Source organism: Nerophis ophidion, linkage group LG22 (assembly GCF_033978795.1).
Source record: "Nerophis ophidion isolate RoL-2023_Sa linkage group LG22, RoL_Noph_v1.0, whole genome shotgun sequence".
NCBI classification, from domain to species: Eukaryota; Metazoa; Chordata; class Actinopteri; order Syngnathiformes; family Syngnathidae; genus Nerophis; species Nerophis ophidion.
In genome coordinates this window covers 4,918,125-4,941,541 of record NC_084632.1, presented here as the reverse complement: position 1 = coordinate 4,941,541, position 23,417 = coordinate 4,918,125, and the positions used below count along the sequence as shown (strand labels likewise).

At 32.2% G+C, this 23,417-nt stretch overlaps 2 protein-coding genes across 8 annotated transcripts in view; one reads left to right on the top strand and one right to left on the bottom strand.

The window, feature by feature from the left end:
- The window catches only part of guk1b (guanylate kinase 1b), a 35,192-nt gene extending 29,042 nt beyond the window's left edge, over positions 1–6,150 (top strand). For both annotated transcript variants that reach the window (XM_061883088.1, XM_061883089.1), the window contains one exon: positions 159–6,150. In XM_061883088.1, the coding sequence (XP_061739072.1) occupies positions 159–191 (33 nt within the window). In that variant the 3' untranslated portion in view covers positions 192–6,150. The remainder of the gene's footprint in view (positions 1–158) is intronic.
- obscna (obscurin, cytoskeletal calmodulin and titin-interacting RhoGEF a) overlaps positions 6,146–23,417 on the bottom strand; it is a 171,852-nt gene continuing 154,580 nt past the window's right edge. For 5 of the 6 annotated variants that reach the window (XM_061883080.1, XM_061883081.1, XM_061883083.1 and 2 more), the window contains 5 exons: positions 22,948–23,171; positions 22,858–22,872; positions 22,628–22,724; positions 11,188–11,337; positions 6,146–6,542 (listed from right to left, as the gene is read on the bottom strand). In XM_061883080.1, the coding sequence (XP_061739064.1) occupies positions 6,371–6,542; positions 11,188–11,337; positions 22,628–22,724; positions 22,858–22,872; positions 22,948–23,171 (658 nt within the window). In that variant the 3' untranslated portion in view covers positions 6,146–6,370. The remainder of the gene's footprint in view (positions 6,543–11,187; positions 11,338–22,627; positions 22,725–22,857; positions 22,873–22,947; positions 23,172–23,417) is intronic. The other variant, XM_061883082.1, reaches the window with a different exon arrangement.

Sequence of the window (23,417 nt, the reverse complement as noted above, 5' to 3'; positions counted from 1 at the left end):
CTTCAAAATAAAAGCATGAGAGTTGAACTACCCCTCCTTATGTCTCTTTATAGAGTCAGGGCTAGTTTCCATGACGATTGTGTCGACATAAAAATATTCCTACGTGTGTTTGTGTCAAAAGGGAAAACATGATGTCACTTTTCTGTCTTTTTGCGCAGGAAATTCAAAAAGTTCAAGAGGCCAAACCCTAAAAAAAAGGCCGACTCGTCAGAACCTGAGAAGGCGACCTGCAAAATAAAAGTCCCTGCTGGGGAAATGTTGTCTTGTAATCCTCCATGTTTGACGGCGGAGAGGTTAGTGGGGCAGGCGGACTGGGAGAAGAAAGCAAGATGGAGGTTTGTGTTAATTAAGTTTTGTTAGATTCTAATTAGTGCATTAATTACAATTCTAATAGTCTTTATTCCTAATATTCTCACTCATTTTATTACTATATTGCATCAGGAAAGTATTCACAGCATTTCACTTTTCCCACATTGTTTTTATGTTACAGCTTCATTCTAAAATGGAATGAATTAATGTTTGTCCTCAAAATTCTACACACAATACCCTTTATTGATTGATTTTTATTTTGCTTTATTTTTTTTAGATTTTTGCAAATTTATTAACAATAAAAAACTAACAGGCTGACAGAGAAGAAAGCAAGATGGAGGTTTTTGTTAATTAAGTTTTGTTAGATTCTAATTAGAGCAATAATTAAAATCATAACAGTTTTTATTCCTAATATTCTCACTCAGTTTATTACTACAGTGCATCAGGAAAGTATTCACAGCACTTCACTTCCCCCCAAAATTTTTATGTTACAGCTTTATTCTAAAATGCAATAAATTAATATTTGTCCTCAAAATTCTACACACAATACCCCATAATGACAATGTGATTTTTTTTTAATATTTAATTTTTGCTCATTTTTTAAAAACAAAAAAAAATCTAACAGGCTGACAGAGAAGAAAGCAAGATGGAGGTTTGTGTTAATTAAGTTTTGTTAGATTCTAATTAGTGCAATAATTAAAATCATAACAGTTTTTATTCCTAATATTCTCACTCAGTTTATTACTACAGTGCATCAGGAAAGTATTCACAGCACTTCACTTTCCCCCCAAAATTTTTATGTTACAGCTTTATTCTAAAATGCAATAAATTAATGTTTGTCCTCAAAATTCTACACCCAATACCCCGTAATGACTGTGATTTTTAAATTTTTTGTATATTTTTGCAAATTTATCAAAAATAAAAAAACTAACGGGCTGACAGAGAAGAAAGCAAGATGGAGGTTTGTGTTAATTAAGTTTTGTTAGATTCTAATTAGTGCAATAATTACAATTCTAATAGATTTTATTCCTAATATTCTCACTCATTTTATTGCTACAGTGCATCAGGAAAGTATTCACAGCACTTCACTTCCCCCCCAAAATTTTTATGTTACAACTTTATTCTAAAATGCAATAAATTAATATTTGTCCTCAAAATTCTACACACAATACCCCATAATGACAATGTGATTTTTTTTTAATATTTAATTTTTGCTCATTTTTTAAAAACAAAAAAAAAATCTAACAGGCTGACAGAGAAGAAAGCAAGATGGAGGTTTGTGTTAATTAAGTTTTGTTAGGTTCTAATTAGTGCAATAATTACAAAGATAATATTTTTTATTCCTAATAGTCTCACCCAGTTTATTGCTACAGTGCATCAGGAAAGTATTCACAGCGCTTCCCTTTTCCCACATTTTTTTAATGTTACAGCTTCATTCTAAAATGGAATTAATTAATGTTCATCCTAAAAATTCTACACACAATACCCTTTAATAACTGATTTTTTTTTTTTTTTTTTTAGATTTTTGCAAATGAATTAACAATAAAAAACTAACAGGCTGACTGAGAAAAGAAAGTAAGTTGGAGGTTTGTTTTAGTTAAGTGTCTACTTTTGTTGGATCAATTTGTGCAATAATTACAATCATAATTGTTTTTATTCCTAATAATCTCACTCATTTTTGTTCATGTTTATTACTACAGTGCATCAGGAAAGTATTCACACCACTTCACTTCTCCTACATTTTTTTTATGTTACAGCTTTATTCTAAAATGCAATAAATTAATGTTGTCCTCAAAATTCTACACACAATACCCCATAATGACAATGTGATTATTATTTTTTTTTAAAGTTTTGCAAATATTTTAAAAATAAAACAGGCTGACTGAGAGAAGAAAGCAAGACGGAGGTTTGTGTTAAGTTTTGCTGGATTCTAATTAGTGCAATAATTAAAATCATAATAGTTTTTATTCCTAATATTCTCACTCAGTTTATTACTACAGTGCATCAGGAAAGTATTCACAGCACTTCACTTTTCCCACATTTTTTTTAATGTTACAGCTTAATTTTAAAATGGAATGAATCAATGTTCGTCCTCAAAATTCTACACACAATACCCCTTAATGACAGTGATTCTTTTATTTTATTTTATTTTTTTTAGATTTTTGCAAATTTATTAACAATAAAAAACTAACAGGCTGACTGAGAAAATAAAGTAAGACGGAGGTTTGTGTTAAGTGTCTACTTTTGTTAGATGAATTTGTGCAATAATTACAATCGTAATTGTTTTTATTCTAAAATGCAATAAATTGTTTGTCCTCAAAATTCTACACACAATACCCCATAATGACAATGTGATTTTTTTTTTTTTTTTTTTTAATTTTGCAAATGTGTTTAAAAAAACAACAACTAACTAACAGGCTGACAGAAAATAAAGCAAGATGGAGGTCTGTGTTAAGTATTTCCTTGTGTTAGATTTATTAGTGTAATAATTACAATCATTATGGTTTTTTATTCCTACCAGTGGGTAAATATTCACAAATTTTATTACCAAGAGAAAGTATTCACAGCACTTTACTTTTCCCACATTTTTTATGTTACAGATTTATTCTAAAATGGAATAAATTAAGGCTTGTCCTCAAAATTCTACACACAATACCCCATAATGACAATTGTTTTTTTTTTTCAATTTTACCAAATGTATTTAAAAAAATAAAATAAATAACAAATCAAATGTACATAAGGCTTAAAGGGGCATAAAAACATTTTTAAAAATATTGTATATCAACCGATACATCTGAAGTTATTAATCTTCAGATTTAAGTGTTGAAAGTAAAAAATAAAAATAAAACTAATAATTAAAAAAAATAAGGAATTGAAAAAAAATATCAGATAATTTAATAATAATATCTGCTAATTATTTAAAAAACAAAAATATTTTTTTTTACTCAAAAAATAATGAATCAAATCAATATTTTTATGATTTATTGACAGATTTATTCTAAAATGGAATCAATTAAGGCTTGTCCTCAAAATTCTACACACAATACCCCATAATGACAATGTGATTTTTTTTTTTCAATTTTTCCAAATGTATTAAAAATAAAAAAAATAACAAATCAAATGTACAAAAGGCTTAAAGGGGCATACAATTGTTTAAAAAATATTTTAGATGGACCCATACATCTGAAGTTATTAATCTTCAGATTTAAGTGTTGAAAGTAAAAATTATAAATAAAACTAATATTTAAAAAATAAGGAATTGAAAAAAATTATCAGATAATTTAATAATAATATCTGCTAATTATTAAAAAAAAAAATGTTCCTCCAAAAATAATTAATCAAAATCAATATTGTTATGATTTATTGACGGATTTATTCTAAAATGGAATAAATTAAGGCTTGCCCTCAAAATTCTACACACAATAATGACAATGTGATTTTTTTTTTCAATTTTTCCAAATTTATTAAAAAAAAAAAAAAATAACAAATCAAATGTACATAAGGCTTAAAGGGGCATAAAATTGTTTTAAAAAGGTTTTATTTTATATCGACCGATTCATCTAAAGTTATTAATCTTAAGATTTAAGTGTTGAAAGTAAAAAAATAAATAAAAATAATAATAAAAAACAAAAAATTGAAAAAAAAATCTGACAATTTAATATTAATATCTGATAATTATTTAACACATTTTTTGTTTTACTCAAAAAATAATGAATCAAAATCAATATTGTTATGATTTATTGACCTATGGTGTTACATTAAATATTCCATTTTGACATTTTTTTGAGGGGGTATTGTTAGATTAGTGCACTTTACTTTTTTCCAAATTTTTATTAGACATATTTATTCTAAAATTGAGTGAATTAAGGCTTGTCCTCAAAATTCTATACACAATACCCCATAATGACAATGTACATTTTTCTTTTTTTTAGATATTTCCAAATGTATTAAAAATAAAAAAAACTAACAAATCAAATGTACATAAGGCTTAAAGGGGCATAAAAACATTTTAAAAATATTTTATATCGACCCATACATCTGAAGTTATTAATCTTCAGATTTAAGTGTTGAAAGTAAAAAAAATACATAAAAATAATAAAAAACAAAAAATTGAAAAAAAAAATCAGATAATTTAATATTAACATCTGATAATTATTCAACGCATTTTTTGTTTTACTCAAAAAATAATGAATCAAAATCAATATTGTTATGATTTATTGACCTATGGTATTACATCAAATATTCCATTTTGACATTTTTTTGAGGGGGTATTGTTAGATTGATTACTGCAATAATTACAATATTTATATTTTTTATTCCTACCAGTGCGTAAATATTCACTCATTTTATTACCAAGAGAAAGTATTCACAGCACTTTACTTTTTCCACATTTTTATGTTACAGATTGTTCCTAAAATGGAATAAATTAAGGCTTGTCCTCAAAATTCTACACACAATACTCCATAATGACAATGTGATTTTTTTTTTTTTTAGATCTTTCCAAATTTATTAAAAATAAAAAAAATAACACATCAAATGTAGATAAGGCTTAAAGGGGCATAAAATTGTTTTAAAAAGGTTTTATTTTATATCGACCGATATATCTAAAGTTATTAATCTTAAGATTTAAGTGTTGAAAGTAAAGAAAATACATAAAAATAATAATAAAAAACAAAAAATTGAAAAAAAGAATCAGATAATTTAATATTAACATCTGATAATTATTCAACGCATTTTTTGTTTTACTCAAAAAATAATGAATCAAAATCAATATTGTTATGATTTATTGACCTATGGTGTTACATCAAATATTCCATTTTGACATTTTTTTGAGGGGGTATTGTTAGATTGATTAGTGCAATAATTACAATATTTATATTTTTTATTCCTACCAGTGCGTAAATATTCACTCATTTTATTACCAAGAGAAAGTATTCACAGCACTTTACTTTTTCCACATTTTTATGTTACAGATTGTTCCTAAAATGGAATAAATTGAGGCTTGTCCTCAAAATTCTACACACAATACTCCAAAATGACAATGGGATTTTTTTTTTTCAATTTTTCCAAATTTATTAAAAATAAAAAAAATAACAAATCATATGTACATAAGGCTTAAAGGGCATTAACACCTTAAAACATATATTTTATACAGACCCATACATTTGAAGTTATTAATCTTAAGATTTAAGTATTGAAAGTAAAAAAATAAATAAAAATAATACTTTAAAAAAAGATAAGATTTAAGTATTGAAAGTAAAACAATAAATAAAAAATAATACTTAAAAAAAAAAAGAATTGAAATCTAAGATTTAAGTGTTGAAAGTAAAAAAATAAAATAAAAATAATAATTAAAACAATTTTTGAAAAAAATTATCAGACAATTTGATAATAATATCTTCAAATTATTTTTTAATTTTTAAAATTTTTTTACTCAAACAATAATGAATCAAAATCAATATTGTTATGATTTATTGACCTATGGTGTTACATCAAATATTCCATTTTGAAATTTTTTTTGAGGGGGAAATAGATATCAAAAGGGCAGTATAGCTCGGTTGGTTGAGGGTTCCAGGTTCGATCCCCGCTTCCGCCATCCAAGTCACTGCCATTGCCCTTTGGCAAGACACTTTACGCACCTGCTCCCAGTTCCACCAACACTGCTTTAAATGTAACTTAGATATTGGGTTTCGCTATGTAAAGCGCTTTGAGTCCCCTGGAGAAAAAGCGCTATATAAATATAATTCATTTCTAAAAATGAGAGTGTGTACCTAATGAAGTGTCCAATCCTGCATCTTGGCGTGCAAGTTTGTGTTAAATAAACACAACCAGACTGTTAAACATCAACTCTATGGCATTTATTTCATCAAAAACAAGCCGTTTGGGCACAATAAATTATTTCTGACACGTGTTTGGGAAAGCCAGATTAATTTTGCACATTTTCACACGAGGTGTTTGGACTGCTAGGATCATCCCTGACACTTACTGGCCCGTCATAAATAAAGAAATCATCACCTAGCTTTTTGTTTTAAGACGCGTCACGAAAAGATGCTTCCGGACTTTACTGCTGGAAGATGGGACTCTGGAGCTTGCAGCGCACCTGCTCCCGCTTCTCCTCCTTCTGCGCCAGGTAAGCCTTCAGCTTGTCGGTGGAGAAGCACACCTTGGAGGGGCGTGTCCTCTGCGCCCGCAGCCACGCGCTCTGGAGACACTCGGCTGCCGTGGGCCGCCCCCTGGAGGGGGAAAAAACAACAACAAAGACCTCATCAAAACTGGAGCAAACTGCAGAAGGAAAGATTGCATTTTTTTTATTTTTTGTTTGCCTCATTCTTGTGAGCATCCTGCGAGCGACTGAAGCATTAAAGGCCTACTGAAAGCCACTACTAGCGACCACGCAGTCTGATAGTTTATACATCAATGATGAAATATTAACATTGCAACACATGCCAATACGGCCGCTTTAGTTTACTAAATTGCAATTTTAAAATTTGCGCAGGATACGTCGCGTGCATTGTAGAGGCCATTTTGTTCCAGCACCGTTCACAGCTATAAGTCGTCTCTTTCCATCGCATTATTCCACAGTATTCTGGACATCTGTGTTGCTGAATCTTTTGCAATTTTTTTCAATGAATAATGGAGACGTCAAAGAAGAAAGCTGTAGGTGGGAAGCGGTGTATTGCGGCCGCCTTTAGCAACACAAACACAGCCGGTTTTTCATTGTTTACATTCCCGAAAGATGACAAGTCAAGCTTTACTATGGAACAGAGCGGTTAAGCGAACACTGTTGGATTGGACCACACACTCAAAGTACAGTGTATTATGCAGCGATCAGTTTGAAAGATCGTGTTTCGAAGAGGGTCCCTTGCGAGGGGCAGAGATGACCACCCGTCGACTGGTCTTGAAGGGTGCAGAGCCGACTTTCAGGTTGTACAGGTACGACCATATAATCTCACTAAAACACTAGTAACACAATAAGCAGATAAGGGATGTCTAATAACATCTGAATCGCTCCCACTGCCCTAGTGTTTTATTTTTTCTAGTCCTTCACTCTTACTTTCCTCATCCAGAAATCTTTCATCCTCGCTCAAATTAATGGGGAAATTGTCGCTTTCTCGGTCCGAATCACCCTCGCTGCTGGTGGCCATGATTATAAATAATGTTCAGATGTGAGGAGCTCCACAACCCGTGACGTCACGCGCACATCGTCTGCTACTTCCGGTACAGGCGAGGCTTTTTTATTAGCGACCAAAAGTTGCGAACTTTATTGTGGATGTTCTCTACTAAATCCTTTCAGCAAAAATATGGCAATATCGCGAAATGATCAAGTATGACACGTAAAATGGACCTGCTATCCCCGTTTAAATAAGAAAATCTAATTTCAGTAGGCCTTTAAGGCACAGGTGTCCAAACTACGGCCCAAGTTTAATAGATAATTTTTTCTGATGAAATATTAACATTGCAACACATGCCAATACGGCCGCTTTAGTTTACTAAATTGCAATTTTAAAATTCGCGCAGAAGTATCCTGCTAAAACGTCGCGGTATGATGGCGCGTGACGTCACAAATTGTAAAGGACATTTTGTTCCAGCACCGTTCACAGCTATAAGTCGTCTCTTTCCATCGCATTATTCCGCAGTATTCTGGACATCTGTGTTGCTGAATCTTTTGCAATTTTTTTCAATGAATAATGGAGACGTCAAAGAAGAAAGCTGTAGGTGGGAAGCGGTGTATTGCAGCTGCTTTTAGCAACACAAACACGGTTTTTCATTGTTTACATTCCCGAAAGATGACAGTCAAGCTTTACTATGGAACAGAGCGGTCAGGGCAGCATAGCTCGGTTGGTAGAGTGGCCGTGCCAGCAACTTGAGGGTTGCAGGTTCGATTCCCGCTTGTGCCATCCTAGTTACTGTCGTTGCGTCCTTGGGCAAGACACTTTACCCACCTGCTCCCAGTGCCACCCACACTGGTTTAAATGTAACTTGGATATTGGGTGTGACTATGTAAAGCGCTTTGAGTCACTTGAGAAAAGCGCTATATAAATATAATTCACTTCAATTCACTTCAAGCGAACACAGTTGGATCGAACCACACACACAAAGTACAGTGTATTATGCAGCGATCATTTCGAAAGATCGTGTTTCGAAGAGGGTCCCCTGCGAAGGGCAGAGATGACGACCCGTCGACTGGTCCTGAAGAAAGGTGCAGGGCCGACTTTCAGGTTGTACAGGTACGACAATATAATCTCACTAAAACACTAGAAACACAATAAGCAGATAAGGGATTTTCGAGAATTATCCTAGTAAATGTGTCTAATAACATCTGAATCCCTCCTACTGCCCTAGTGTTTTATTTTTTTTAGTCCGTCACTCTTACTTTCCTCATCCAGAAATCTTTCATCCTCGCTTAAATTAATGGGGAAATCATCGCTTTCTCGGTCCGAATCGCCCCAGCTGCTGGTGGCCATGATTGTAAACAATGTTCAGATGTGAGGAGCTCGCGCACAGCGTCTGCTACTTCCGGTACAGGCAAGACTTTTTTATTAGCGACCAAAAGTTGCGAACTTTACCGTGGATGTTCTCTACTAAATCCTTTCAGCCCGAGTTTAATAGATAATTTGCGTAATTTTAATAATTTGCTGCATGTTTGCCGACATCTTGTGGTTAATGACCATAAACTTTGCATTTTTCAAGTGGACACAGCACATCATTTACTTATATGACCCAATCTAAACAACGTTTCGCACTAATGGTGCAAATAAATTAAGACAGAAAGTCGACACACATAACACAAGCTCCTCACTGAACTTGTGGATATTATTAAAAAAGGTTGTATTTTTTTCCCGCTTCATTCCTGTGAGAATCCTGCGTGCCACTGAAGCATTAAGGCACAGGTGTTCAAACTACGGCCTGAGTTTAATAGATAATTTGCGTAATTTTAATAATTTGCTGCACATTTGCTGACATCTTGTGGTTAATGACCATGAACTTTGCATTTTTCAAGTGGATACAGCACATCATTTACTTATATGACCCAATCTAAACAACGTTTCGCACTAATGGTGCAAATAAATTAAGACAGAAAGTCAACACACATAACACAAACTGCTCGCAGAACTTGTGGATATTATTAAAAAATACATATTTTTTTTCCCTCATTCCTGTGAGAATCCTGCGTGCCACTGAAGCATCAAGGCACAGGTGTCCAAACTACAGCCCGAGTTTAATAAGGAATTTGCTTGGTTTTAAATATTTTCTGCACGTTTTCCGCCAACTTGTGGCCAATGACCATGAACTTTGTTTTCAAGGGAACACAGCATTTACTTATATGACCCAATCCAAACAACCTTTCAAACTAATGGTGATAATAAATTAACACAGAAAGTCAACACACATAACACAACCTGCTCACTGAACTTGTGGATATTATTAAAAAACATATTTTTTTTCCTCATTCCTGTGAGAATCCTGCGTGCCACTGAAGCATTAAAAAAGTTGTATATTTTCCCCGCTTCATTCCTGTGAGAATCCTGCGTGCCACTGAAGCATTAAGGCACAGGTGTCCAAACTACAGCCCGAGTTTAATAAGGAATTTGCTTGGTTTTAAATATTTGCTGCACATTTGCCGCCATCTTGTGGTCAATGACCATATTCTTTTTTGGTATTTCTTGAACTTTAAGGCTACAATGTTACGCAGAGGTGTACTTATAACAATTTTATGCTCGCGAGTAAGAGCGGATGTTTCGATCAGATCCTACTGTCATGATCCGCTGTTCAGATCATGTCATATTCTGGTTTTGTTCTGTTTTTGTATCACATCCTGTTGGTATTTGTCTTCCTTAGTTCCTGGTGGCACTTCCTGTTTGTTTCCGTTGCCATAGTCACGCATTAGTGTCACCTGTCTCTTGTTTTTTACACGCACCTGTCTCGTGATGATCATCACCTTATTTAAGCCTGCCCCTTCTGTTCATTCGCTCTCGCATCCTAGTCATTTCTGTTCCATGCAACAGGTGACGAGGCCGATTCCCGTTTGTGGTAAAGAACTGTTTTTTGTACTTGTTAGCTTCCATGCTACTTCTTTGTTTGTTGCCTAACTCACATGCTAGCGCTTTTAGTTCTTTCTAGCTCACATGCTAGCGCTTTTAGTTCTTTCTCGCTCCCATGCTAGTTCTGTTTGTTTTGCCTTTATTGCCTTGTGCAAGTGTTTATGTTCCTAGTCTGTGGTTTGTAGTATAAATAAATCTTCATTTCTTACCTTCACGCTGTGTCCAATCCGACTGGATCATAGAGCTAACGAACCCGCACCACGATGCCAGCAAACCCTCACACTTCCGTGGTTCACTCAGACTTTTGCTACGCTAACAAGCGTCGGGGAGGCTCGTAACCCCAAAGTGTAACAATCCCGAAAAACTCAGACTTAAGTCTGTTTCAATCGCTACATTTCTGTACCTCCGTTTTTGTGCCAAAAATATTCACTCAAATATTGCCCCAGTTTGTATATGCTGCAAAATCGACCATTTCCCCCCCAGTATCATGATTCTGGGAGTCTGGAGCGTCCATCCATTTTCTACCGCTCATCCCTGCACCTTATTTGATTTACATTATTTCCTATTTGAAAACAAAAATGCTTTGGTTTTCCCTTTTTTTTTTAATTTTTTTTTTTTAGTAGGTCGGTAGGAAGCCGTGGGGAAGACCCAAGCACGCCTCAGGATCCCCCGGGAGGAGCTAGACGAAGCGGCTGGGGAGAGGAAAGTCTGGGCTTCCCTGCTTAGGCTGCTGCCCCCATGACCCGACCTCGGCTAAGCGGAAGAAGATGGATGGATGCTTTGGTTTTCCTTCTGGAAATCCCAGGTTTTTACAGTTTTTAAAAGGCAGGCTGACCAGGATTTGTTGTTCAGGCTGGTCTTCATCAAGTTCAAGGCTCCTTCGGACAAACCAGGGTAACAACGCCCAAACTGGATCTTTCCTTTCCTGATGTTCTTGTCCTGTTCCCAGCCGTGTTCCGCGTGGAAGGGACTGTCGGCACTCAGCCTGCAAACGTCAGCCAGGGAAAGTAGAAGAATTAATTATTCATGAGCATTCAGGAGAACAGCTCAACTTTAACGACTCATGGCACTTTTTAAAAATAATATTACAAAAAAAAAAAAAAAAAAGTGGGTGAAAAGTAATGAAAAAATTGTAATGTTGACTCCTATAACAAAGTTGCCATGGAGGTTGTTTTTACCTTTAAAATTGTCATTGCTCAAAAAATAATAATGTATTAAATTCAATGTTATGAATTATTGACCTCTTTAAAGCTCCAATGACGTCACATCAAATATTCCACTTTGACATTTTTTGTGGGGAAAATATATTGCATATTTTGTTTTTTATGCGAAAAAAAATGATAGTTTTCTTTTAAAAAAGACATTTAAAAAAGGCATAAAACACTGGGGGGGGGAAAGTAACTTTATATGGAAAGATGGATCTGAAAATATATTAAATGTTTTGTTTTTATGCCAAAAAATTACGTTTTTTTTATTATTAAAAATAAAAAAAAAGGCATAAAATACTGGGGGAGAAAAAGTAACTTTATATGGAAAGATGGATCTGAAAATATATTACACATTTTGTTTTTATGCCAAAAAATTACAGTTTTCTTTTAAAAATTAAATTTAAAAAAGCCATAAAAAACTGGGGGAAAAAAAGTAACTTTATATGGAAAGATGGATCTGAAAATATATTACATATTTTGTTTTTATGCCAAAAAATTACAGTTTTCTTTTAAAAAATAAATTTAAAAAAGCCATAAAAAACTGGGGGAAAAAAAGTAACTTTATATGGAAAGATGGATCTGAAAATATATTAAATATTTTGTTTTTATGCCAAAAAATTACAGTTTTCTTTTAAAAAATAAATTTAAAAAAGCCATAAAACACTGGGGGAAAAAAAGTAACTTTATATGGAAAGATGGATCTGAAAATATATTAAATGTTTTGTTTTTCATGCCAAAAAATTACTTTTTTTTTTTTTAATTAAAATTTTAAAAAAGGCATAAAATACTGGGGGGAAAAGTAACTTTATATGGAAAGATGGATCTGAAAATATATTAAATATTTAGTTTTTATGCCCAAAATTTTACGGTTTTCCTTTAAAAAATAAATTTAAAAAAAGTTATAAAACACTGGGGGGAAAAAAGTAACTTTGTATGGCAAGATGGATCTGAAAATATATAACATTTTTTGTTTTTATGCCCCAAAAATTACAGTTTTATTTTAAAAAAGAAATTTAAAAAAAGGCATAAAACACTAGGGGGAAAAAAGTAATTTTATATGGAAAGATGGATCTGAAAATATATTAAATATTTTGTTTTTATGCCAAAATAATTACGTTTTTTTTTTTTTTTTAAATAAAAAATTTAAAAAAAAAAGGCATAACACACTGGGGGGAAAAAGTAACCTTATATGGAAAGATGGATCTGAAATATATTAAATATTTTGTTTTTATGCCAAAAAAAATTACGGTTTTCTTTAGAAAAAAAAAAGGAAATTCTAATAAGGCATAAAACACGGGGGAAAAAAAGTAACTTTATATGGAAAGATGGATCTGAAAATATATTACATATTTTGTTTTTATGCCCAAAAAATTACGGTTTTCTTTTAAAAAATAAAACATTAAAAAAAGGCATAAAACACTGGGGAGAAAAAAGTAACTTTATATGGAAAGATGGATCTGAAAATATATCAAATGTTTTGTTTTTATGCCAAAAAAATTACGGTTTTCTTTAAATAAAAGAAATGTTAAAAAGGCATAAAAAACTGGGGGGGGGGGGGGGGAAAGTAACTATATTGAAAGATGGATCTGAAAATATATTAAATGTTTTGTTTTTATGCCCAAAAAATTACAGTTTTCTTTTAAAAAATATTTTTTTTTAAAAAGGCATAAAACACTGGGGGGAAAAAAGTTACTTTATATGGAAAGATGGATCTGAAAATATATTAAATGTTTTGTTTTTATGGCCAAAAAATTACGGTTTTCTTAAAAAAAAAAAAAATTAACAAGGCATAAACCACTAGAGGGAAAAAAAGTAACTTTATATGGAAAGATGGATCTGAGAATATGTTGCATATTTTGTTTTTATCCCATAAATAACGGTTTTCTTTGAAAAAAAAAAAAAAAAAAGGAAAAAAAAGCATTAAACACTGACATTTTTTAAACTTTATATTGAAAGATAGATCCGAGGTTGATCTTGGGATTAAAGCGTAAAAGTAAGAACAAAAAAAAAAAATTGCTTATTTTTAACACTTGAGTGAAGCCCTTTTGGATCCCTAAGAATTTTAGTGGGATTAAAAAAAACAAAACTGTTACTTACTCAATAAATAATCCATTAAAATATATTTTTTAATAAATTATTGACCTATTTATGGCTCCGATTACGTCACATTAAATATTCCACTTTGGAATTTTTTCAGAGAAACATAATGCATATTTTGTGTTTTTGCCCTAAAATAGATTTTTCTATAAGAAAAAGGGCATAGAAGCATAAAAAATATTTTTCATGTCATGTCGGCAGATAGATCTGAAGTTAATCCTAAAATTCAAGCGTTGAAAGTAAAACAAAAAGAAACAAATGAATGACTTTTTTTTTTAAACACTTTTACGAGTGTGGCCCTAATAATTTTTTTTTTTTTACTCAAAAAATAACGAACTAAAATCAATGATATGAAAGGTTCCAATTACTTCACATCAGATATTCCACTTTATATGTTGTGTTCTCCATAAAAAAACAAAAAAAACATTTAATCGACAGATACTGTAGATCTAAAGTTGATCGAGAGATTTAAGCGTTGAAAGTAAAAAAAAAAAATAATGCATGACTTATTCTTTGTCAGGTTCGTCCCTGACAGTTTGGTTAGGTTTTAGTTTTTCCCTCTGTATCTTTGTTTCCTGTCAGTGCTTTTATTTTGGTTATTTCCTGTTTTTCTCCCTGAGCGCTGTTTCCCCTTTAGCTGCGGCTGATCGGCACCTAGCCACACCTGGTGTCAATCAGCCAGCTGCTATTTGAACCTGTTTTGTCCTCCAGTCAGATGCTGGATTATTTGTCAGGACTTCCTGTCAATGTCAGTAATGCTTGTCCTGGAACCTGCAGCTGATTACAGCGTGCTGTAGTTTTGTGGCTAGTTCCTGTTTGCTGGATCCTGTTTCCTGTTTTCCAGTTTGGCTGTTCCTAGTTCCTGGTTTGTGTTTTTTCATTTCTAAAGATAAAATCATATTTTAATGTGCAACGCCTGCTACCTTCTCTGCATCTTGGGGTTCGTCACCAACTCACTATGACTAGATTCCTAAGAATTTTACTGCTCTTTCATTTTACTGAGATTTTTCTTAAACTGTCATTGCTCCAAAAATAATACTGAATCAAAAATGTTGTGAATGATCGACCTATTTCAGGCTCTGATTATGTCACATCAAGTATTCTACTGTGAACAATATTGGGGGTGAAATATATAGCATAATTTGTGTTTTTGCTATAAAACAAAAGTTTTATTGAACAAAAAGGGCATAAAACACACACAAAAAATAATTAAGTACTTTATATTGACACAAACAGGAAGTTGGTCTCAAAATTTAAGCATCCATCCATCCATCCATCCATCCATTTTCTACCGCTTATTCCCTTTTGGGGTCGCGGGGGGCGCTGGCGCCTATCTCAGCTAGTCGGGCGGAAGGCGAGGTACACCCTGGACAAGTCGCCACCTCATCGCAAGGCCAACACTGATTTAAGCATTGAAAGTAAAAATAAAATAATGTATGATTTTTAAAAAAAAAAAAATTTAAACACTGAGTTATGCTACTTTGAATCTCTTACAATTTGAGTTGGATGTTTTTTTTTAAACAGTCAATGCTCATAAAATAATAATGCATCAAAATTAATGTTATGAATTATTGACCTCTTTAAAGCTCCAATGACGTCACATCAAATATTCCACTTTGACATTTTTTGTGGGTAAATTATATTACATATTTTGTTGATATGCCAAAAAAATTATGGTTTTCTTAAAAAAAAAAAAAAAAAAGAAATGAAAAAAAATGCATAAAATACTGGGGGTGAAGTAACTTTATATGGAAAGATGGATATGAAAATATATTACATATTTTGTTTTTGTGTCCCAAAAAAAAATACGGTTTTCTTTTAAAAAAGAAATAAAAAAAGAGGCATAAAACACTGGGGTGGAAAAAAAAAGTAACTAAATATGGAAAGATGGACCTGAAAATATATTGCATATTTTCTTTTTATACCCAAAAAAAATACGGTTTTCTTTCTAAAAAAGAAATTTAAAAAAGCCATAAAACACTGGGGGGGAAAAAAAAGTAACTTTATATGGAAAGATGGACCTGGAAAATATATCACATATTTTGTTTTTATGCCAAAAAAAATTACGGTTTTCTTTTAAAAAAGAAATAAATTAAAAAAAGACATAAAACACTGGGGTGGGAAAAAAAGTAACTTTATATGCAAAGATGGATCTGAAAATAAATTGCATATTTTCTTTTTATACCCATAAAAATTACGGTTTTCTTTTTAAGAAATAAATCAAAAAAAGGCATAAAACACTGGGGGGGGAGTAACTTTATATGGAAAGATGGATCTGAAAATATATTACATATTTTGTTTTTATGTCAAAAAAAATTACGGTTTTCTTTTAAAAAATAAATAAATAAAAAAAGGCATAAAACACTGGGGGTGAAAAAAAAAAGTAACTTTATATGGAAAGATGGATCTGAAAATATATTACATATTTTGTTTTTATGTCAAAAAAAATTACGGTTTTCTTTTAAAAAATAAATAAATAAAAAAAGGCATAAAACACTGGGGGTGAAAAAAAAAAGTAACTTTATATGGAAAGATGGACCTGAAAATATATTGCATATTTTGTTTTTATGCCCAAAAAATTATGGTCTTCTTTAAAAAAAAGAAAAACAAGAAAAAAAAGGCATAAAATACTGGGGGGAAGTAACTTTATATGGAAAGATGGATCTGAAAATATATTACATATTTTGTTTTTATGTCAAAAAAATTACGGTTTTCTTTTAAAAAAGAAATGTAAAAAAGGCATAAAACACTGGGGGGGGGGGGGGGGGGGAAGTAACTTTATATGCAAAGATGGATCTGAAAATATATTGCATATTTTCTTTTTATACCCATAAAAATTACGGTTTTCTTTTTAAAAAATAAATTTAAAAAAGGCATAAACCTCATATTGAAAAGATAGATCCGAGGTTGATCTTGAGATTTAAGCTTAAAAGTAAGAACAAAAACAAAGTATGACTTATTTTCAACACAATAGTGAAGCCCTTTTGAATCCCTAAAAATTTTAGTGGCATTAAAAAAAAAAAAAGGTTACTTGCGCAATAAATAATTCATTAAAATCATTTTTTATGCATTATTGACCTATTTATTTACGGCTCCAATTAAATATTCCACTTTGAAATTTTTTCAGAGAAACATATTTTGCACATTTTGTGTTTTTGCCATAAAAAAAACTTGATTTTTTTATAACAAAAAAGGCATAAAAACATAAAAAAAAAAAAAAAATCTAATGTCATATCGACAGATAGATCTGAAGTTAATCTTAAGATTTAAGCGTTGAAAGTGAAACAAAAAGAAACAAAATGAATGACTTATTTTTTAGCACTTTTACGAGTGTGGAGCTGAACATTTGTTTTGTTTTTTAATAAAAAAAATAACGAATCAAAAATCAATATTGTTATTGACCTATTGTGTCACATCAAATATTCCATTTTGACATTTTTTGGGGAGGAAATGTATTTCCTATTTTGTCTTTATGCCATAAAAACAGGGGTTTCTTTAACAAAAAAGGGCATAAAACATTGAAAAAAAATTTAACTTTATATTGACAGATCTGAAGTTGATCTCCAGATTAAAGCGTAAAAGTAAAAAAAACAAAAAAAAACTAATAGTGTATGACTTATTTTTAACACTTTTATGAGTTTGGCCCTTTTGGATCCCTAAGAATTTTAGTGGTATTAAAAAATAATAAATAATTCAAGTATTTTTTAAAAATTAATTATTAACCTATTTAGGGCTCCAATGACGTCATATCAAATATTCCACTTCGAAAAGTTTTGGGTGGAACATATATTGCATATTTTGTTTTGCCATTTTGAAAAAAAAAAAAGATTTTTTTACAACATAAAAAAAAAAAAAATAATATATATATATATATATATATATATATATATATATATATATATATATATATATATATATATATATATATATATATATATATATATATATATATATATATATATATATATATATATATATATATATATATATAAAAGGGTTTTATATCTACAAATCTGAAGTTGATTTTTTGGATTTCTAAAAATGTTTTTTTTAACAAAAAAAAAATTATCTAATGAAAAACAATGTTGCAATGAATTATTGACCTGTTTTAGGTTCCAAATGTGTCACATTAAATATTCCACATAAAAAAAATTGAGGGGGAAATATTTTACATATTTTTTTGTTTGTTTTTTCTCAAAATTTAATGAATCAAAATAAACATTGTTATGAATTATTGATGTATTGTGTCACATCAAATATTCAATTTTGACATTTTTGGGGGGGAAATATATTCCCTTTTTTGTTTTATGCCATAAAAACAGTGTTTTCTTTAACAAAAAGGGCATAAAACATTGAGGAAAAAAATACAACTTTATATTGACAGATCTGAAGTTGATCTCCAGATAAAAGCGTAAAAAGTAAAAAAACAAATAATGTAGGACTTATTTTTAACATTTTGATGATTGTGGCCTTTTCGGATACCAGAGAATTTTTGTGGTATTAAAAAAACAGCTGTACTTACTCAATAAATAATCATAAATAATTCAAATCATTGTTTTTTTTTTTTTATAAAATATTGACCTATTTGGGCTCCAATGACGTCATATCAAATATTCCACTTTGAAAGGTTTTGGGTGGAACATATATTGCATATTTTGTGTTTTTGCCATTAAAATAAATATTTTCTACAACATAAAAAAAGTATTTTATATCCACAGATCTGAAGTTGATCTTGATATTGAAGCGTTGAAAGTAAAAAAAAAAAAAGAAGATACAAATAAATGATTTATTTGTAGCACTTTAATGATTTTTTTGGATTTCTAAAAATGTATTTTTTAACTCAAAAAATATTACCGAATAAAAATCAATGTTGCAATGAATTATTGACCTGTTTTAGGCTCCAATTATGTCACATAAAATTTTTTGGAGGGGGAAGTATTTTCCTTTTTTTTTTTTTTCTTAAAATTTAATGAATCAAAAATAAATATTGTTATAATTATTGATGTATTGCATCACATCAAATATTACATTTTGACATTTTTGGGGGGGAAATGTATTGCCTTTTAACAAAAAAGGGCATAAATTGACGAAAAAATACAACTTTATATTGACAGATCTGAAGTTGATATCCAGATTTAAGCGTAAAAGTAAAAGAACAAATAATGTATGACTTATTTTTAACATTTTGATGAGTGTGGCCCTTTTGGATCCCTGAGAATTTTAGTGGTATTAAAAAAACAACTGTACTTGCTCAATAAATAATCATGAATAATTCAAATCATTGTTTTTATAAATTATTGAAAAAAAAAAAGATTTTCTACAACATAAAAATATATTTAAAAAATATATATTTTATATCGACGGATCTGAAGTTGATCTTGATATTGAAGCGTCGAAAGTAAAAAAATAAAAAAAAAAGATACAAATAAATGTTTTATTTGTAGCACTTTTTTGGATTTCTAAAAATGTATTTTTTAACTAAAAAAATATTACCGAATAAAAATCAATGTTGCAATGAATTATTGACCTGTTTTAGGTTCCAAATGTGTCACATTAAATATTCCACATAAAAAAAATTGAGGGGGAAATATTTTACTTATTTATTTTTTTTTTTAATTTAATGAATCAAAATAAATATTGTTATGAATTATTGATGTATTGTATCACATCAAATATTCCATTTTGACATTTTTTGGGGGGGAAATATATTCCCTTTTTTGTTTTTATGCCATAAAAACAGTGTTTTCTTTAACAAAAAGGGCATAAAAGATTGAGGGGAAAAAAATACAACTTTATATTGACAGATAGATCTGAAGTTGATCTCCAGATTTAAGCGTAAAAGTAAAAAAAAACAAATAATGTATGATTTATTTTTAAGACTTTTATGAGTGTGGCCCATTATTTAAATGACTGTACTTGTTCAATAAATAATCATAAATGATTCAAATCTTTTTTTAATGATTTATTGACCTATTTGGGGCTCCAATGACGTCATATCAAATATTCCACTTTGAAATGTTTTGGGTGGAACATATATTGCATATTTTGTTTTTTTTTATCGACAGATATGAAGTTGATCTTGATATTGAATGGTTGAAAGTAAAAAAAAAACTAACAAAAAAAAAAAAAAAAAATATATATATATATATATATATACACACACACACACAACTAAATGATTTATTTGTAGCACTTTAATAATTTTTTGGACTTCTAAAAATTTATTTTTTTACTCAAAAAATATTACTTAATAAAAATGGATGTTGCAATAAAGGCTCAAATTATGTCACATTAAATATTCCACATAAAAAAAAATTGAGGGGGAAATATATTGCATATTTTTTGTTTTTGCCATACAAAAGCGGGTTTTCTTTACCAAAACAGGCATAAAACTTAAAAAAAAATAAATGAATAAATACATTTTGTATTGAAAAATAGATCAGAAGTTGATTTATAAATTTAAGCGTTGAAAAAAACCAAACTTATTTTAACATTTTTTATAACTGTGAACTTTCTGGGTCCAAACTTAAGGGGACTCTGAAAGGTTAGAAAACAATAAAGGCTTCCATATGGAACAAGAACAAGAGAACTGAGACCCCTGCAATAGATGATCTTTGGACTTACATGATGAACAACAGAACTGAGACCCCTGCAATAGATGATCTTTGGACTTACATGCTGAACAAGAGACCTGAGACCAATGCAATAGATGATCTTTGCACTTACACGATGAACAAGAGAACTGAGGCCCCTGCAATAGATGATCTTTGGACTTACATGCTGAACAAGAGACCTGAGACCAATGCAATAGATGATCTTTGGACTTACATGGTGAACAAGAGAACTGATACCAATGCAATAGATGATCTTTGGACTTACATGATGAACAAGAGACCTGAGACCAATGCCATGGATGATCTTTGGACTTACATGGTGAACAAGAGAACTGAGACCCCTGCAATAGATGATCTTTGTACTTACATGGTGAACAAGAGACCTGATACCAATGCAATAGATGATCTTTGGACTTACATGATGAACAAGAGAACTGAGACCCCTGCAATAGATGATCTTTGGACTTACATGATGAACAAGAGAACTGAGACCAATGCAATAGATGATCTTTGGACTTACATGATGAACAAGAGAACTGAGACCCCTGCAATAGATGATCTTTGGACTTACATGATGAACAAGAGAACTGAGACCCCTGCAATAGCTGATCTTTGTACTTACATGATGAACAAGAGAACTGAGACCCCTGAAATAGATGATCTTTGGACTTACATGATGAACAACAGAACTGAGACCCCTGCAATAGATGATCTTTGGACTTACATGATGAACAAGGGAACTGAGACCCCTGCAATAGATGATCTTTGGACTTACATAATGAACAACAGAACTGAGACCCCTGCAATAGATGATCTTTGGACTTACATGCTGAACAACAGAACTGAGACCCTTGCAATAGATGATCTTTGGACTTACATGATGAACAAGGGAACTGAGACCCCTGCAATAGATGATCTTTGGACTTACATGCCTAACAAGAGACCTGAGACCCCTGCCATAGATGATCTTTGGACTTACATGATGAACAAGAGAACTGAGACCCCTGCAATAGATGATCTTTGTACTTACACGATGAACAAGAGAACTGAGACCCCTGCAATAGATGATCTTTGGACTTACACGATGAACAACAGAACTGAGACCCCTGCAATAGATGATCTTTGGACTTACATGATGAACAAGGGAACTGAGACCCCTGCAATAGATGATCTTTGGACTTACATGATGAACAAGAGAACTGAGACCCCTGCAATAGCTGATCTTTGTACTTACATGACGAACAAGAGAACTGAGACCCCTGAAATAGATGATCTTTGGACTTACATGATGAACAACAGAACTGAGACCCCTGCAATAGATGATCTTTGGACTTACATGATGAACAAGGGAACTGAGACCCCTGCAATAGATGATCTTTGGACTTACATGATGAACAAGAGAACTGAGACCAATGCAATAGATGATCTTTGGACTTACATGATGAACAAGAGACCTGAGACCAATGCCATGGATGATCTTTGGACTTACATGATGAACAAGAGAACTGAGACCAATGCAATAGATGATCTTTGCACTTACACGATGAACAAGAGAACTGAGGCCCCTGCAATAGATGATCTTTGGACTTACATGCTGAACAAGAGACCTGAGACCCCTGCAATAGATGATCTTTGGACTTACATGATGAACAAGAGACCTGAGACCAATGCCATGGATGATCTTTGGACTTACATGCTGAACAAGAGAACTGAGACCAATGCAATAGATGATCTTTGGACTTACATGGTGAACAAGAGAACTGATACCAATGCAATAGATGATCTTTGGACTTACATGATGAACAAGAGACCTGAGACCAATGCAATAGATGATCTTTGCACTTACACGATGAACAAGAGAACTGAGGCCCCTGCAATAGATGATCTTTGGACTTACATGCTGAACAAGAGACCTGAGACCAATGCAATAGATGATCTTTGGACTTACATGGTGAACAAGAGAACTGATACCAATGCAATAGATGATCTTTGGACTTACATGATGAACAAGAGACCTGAGACCAATGCCATGGATGATCTTTGGACTTACATGCTGAACAAGAGAACTGAGACCCCTGCAATAGATGATCTTTGGACTTACAGGATGAACAAGAAAACTGAGACCCCTGCAATAGATGATCTTTGGACTTACATGGTGAACAAGAGAACTGAGACCAATGCAATAGATGATCTTTGGACTTACAGGATGAACAAGAGAACTGAAACCCCTGCAATAGATGATCTTTGTACTACCATGCTGAACAAGAGAACTGAGACCCCTACAATAGATGATCTTTGGACTTACATGCTGAACAAGAGAACTGAGACCAATGCAATAGAAGATCGTTGGACTTACATGATGAACAAGAGAACCCCGATGGCCCAAACATCGGTCTCGGGCCCGACACCTTGGCCTTCCAGGATTTCCGGAGCTTTAGGAAGGACAATATAAACTGACAAGACAGGCAGACATATGATATTGTTCATAAAATGCTACTTTCATGCTTTTAGAAAAAAATGATGGATATTTGTCGTGCTGATGGAAGTTAAAGCCACTCATCAGTCCATGGTCCAGTAAAGTTGTACCTTTGCTTCGGCGCTCTGTTGAAAGGCAAAGGTTTAGTCCGTTAGCGAGTACCCGGCAAAACGAAAGCGAAAGCAACGAGTCTCGGTCACCTTTGCTCTCCGACAGGCCCTGCAGGTGCTCGATGTGCAGAGGCTGACCGGGCACGAAGGACTGGGCCGAGCCCAGGTCCACGATCTTCACCTGGTTGCCGTCGTCCACCAGCATGTTGTCCGACTTCAGGTCCAAGTGGACCACGCGTCTGCCGTGCAGGTAGTCCACGGCGCTCAGGATCTGAGCCAGCAGCTCGGCCACGCTGGACTCGGAGTACAGATCCCTGGGGAAAAGACAGGATGCCGTCACTTGATCGCCGCCAGATTGTTTTACACAGAGCTGCTGTATTCTTAGACCTCTCGAAGGACTTTGATCTCCTAGACCACAACGTTCTCCTCGACAAACTTCAATCAGGATAATTGTATGTCAGTTATCACAAAACTTTCTGTTCCTGGCAAGCAGACAAAAGCTGTCTTTGATCTTACCAAGCAAAAGGCTTGTAAAACTCCACTGTGTAGGATGGGAAGCG